General features: G+C 29.8%; 1 protein-coding gene across 1 annotated transcript; it reads left to right on the forward strand.

The window, feature by feature from the left end:
• The first annotated feature begins 194 nt into the window (after positions 1-194).
• Tsp_14982 (conserved hypothetical protein) lies at positions 195-428 on the forward strand. The gene has a single exon (XM_003367820.1). It carries the CDS (start codon positions 195-197, stop codon positions 426-428), a length of 234 nt encoding a protein of 77 aa, XP_003367868.1.
• The last annotated feature ends 1,001 nt before the right edge of the window (positions 429-1,429 follow it).

Raw genomic sequence — 1,429 nt, forward strand, 5'->3', positions numbered from 1 at the left:
TTATCATACCAAAACATTGTAAAAAAATTACAACATAAATATGGGCGGTATAGACTTGGCAACATCCTCGTTGCTCTATTCCGTGTCGACCATAAAAGTCAAAAATGGACTCATCGTATCCTTTTGCCAATAATCAGCAACGCCATTACAATAAGCATCACAGCAAATTAGTACATTGAACAACCACAGCCACAATGGATCTTTTAACTTTTACTTGCCAAGTCAGCGAGTCCCTATGCCTTGTACATGAAATCATTACAACTACCAGAGGCTTTTCTCGTGAGCCTACTGCTAACTCAGCATTACCATCAACAAGTCGACTAAAAAGAAGACTAAAAGCGTATCATTCGACGTGGCAATGCATCAAACTGACCACTGATCAGAAATCAATGAAACCTGACGAAGATGCTGACAATGTTCCAAATTAGCCACCTGTGTAGGCAAAAAATGTGAAGTTTATCTATGCTTAAGCAGCAACAGAATCTGTTTCATTAAATTCCATAACTAATAATTTTTCATAGATATATAAACAAAAAAATCAAACGTTTAAACACACATTAAATTTGGTTCAAAAACCGTAGTTGGTCAGGCCGAGTGTATCATCTCTGATATAGCTCTGAAAATGGCAATAATATTAGCGCGGCTTCAGTTTCTTTTACCGTTTTCATATAGACATCAGATCATGTTAAAATTATAAAATTAAAAAAAATTGATCATCAGGAAAAAATGCCTCTCTGAAAGGGTGAAAGAACTGAAATTATGGAGATCTTCTACTTTTGTTTTAGCATATTTTCCCATATGTAAAATTTTTTGTTTTTGCCAACATCATCTTATGGAGTTAAAAATTAAATTTAATCATTAATCAATTATTTAATTAATTAGTAATGAAAAAATTATAATTAAAAAATTAAATTTTACAAATAAGCATTTTAAATTAATATTATCGATGTGAACCACAATTTCTACGGCTGCATTCAGCATTAAAACAAATAAAGCAATAATGAAAAAAGCGCTGCTCAAAGTGAAAAAGTTGAACAAATGTCAGTAGCAATTCAAATTATTTTTTGCTTAGAAAATTTGCTCAGTAATAATTTAGATTCAGCATTTGCCTGCTGAATTTGTGCTTCATTTTTTATTTAATCTTGTTTTAAATTCTTTAAACTTGAAGAAACTGAACCGTTTTTCAAATTGATGGTGACTTTCAATAATATTAACATTTCAGAATATGCTTTTAAAAATGCCATTAATCAATTTAATTTGGTCTACTGTTGTAAACTTTGTTTTTTACTTCCTAACAACAATACATTATATGATGTCAAATCAGTTAGTCAATTTATAGTATTTAAAAATTATTTATTTATTAAAAGTTGAACCATATGTTTATTAAATTCAAAAGTTCAAACGAATATTGATAAGTAGCAGTCAGTCA

The sequence above is a fragment of the Trichinella spiralis genome, assembly GCF_000181795.1.
Source record: "Trichinella spiralis strain ISS 195 chromosome Unknown Scfld3622, whole genome shotgun sequence".
Classification (NCBI taxonomy): Eukaryota; Metazoa; Nematoda; class Enoplea; order Trichinellida; family Trichinellidae; genus Trichinella; species Trichinella spiralis.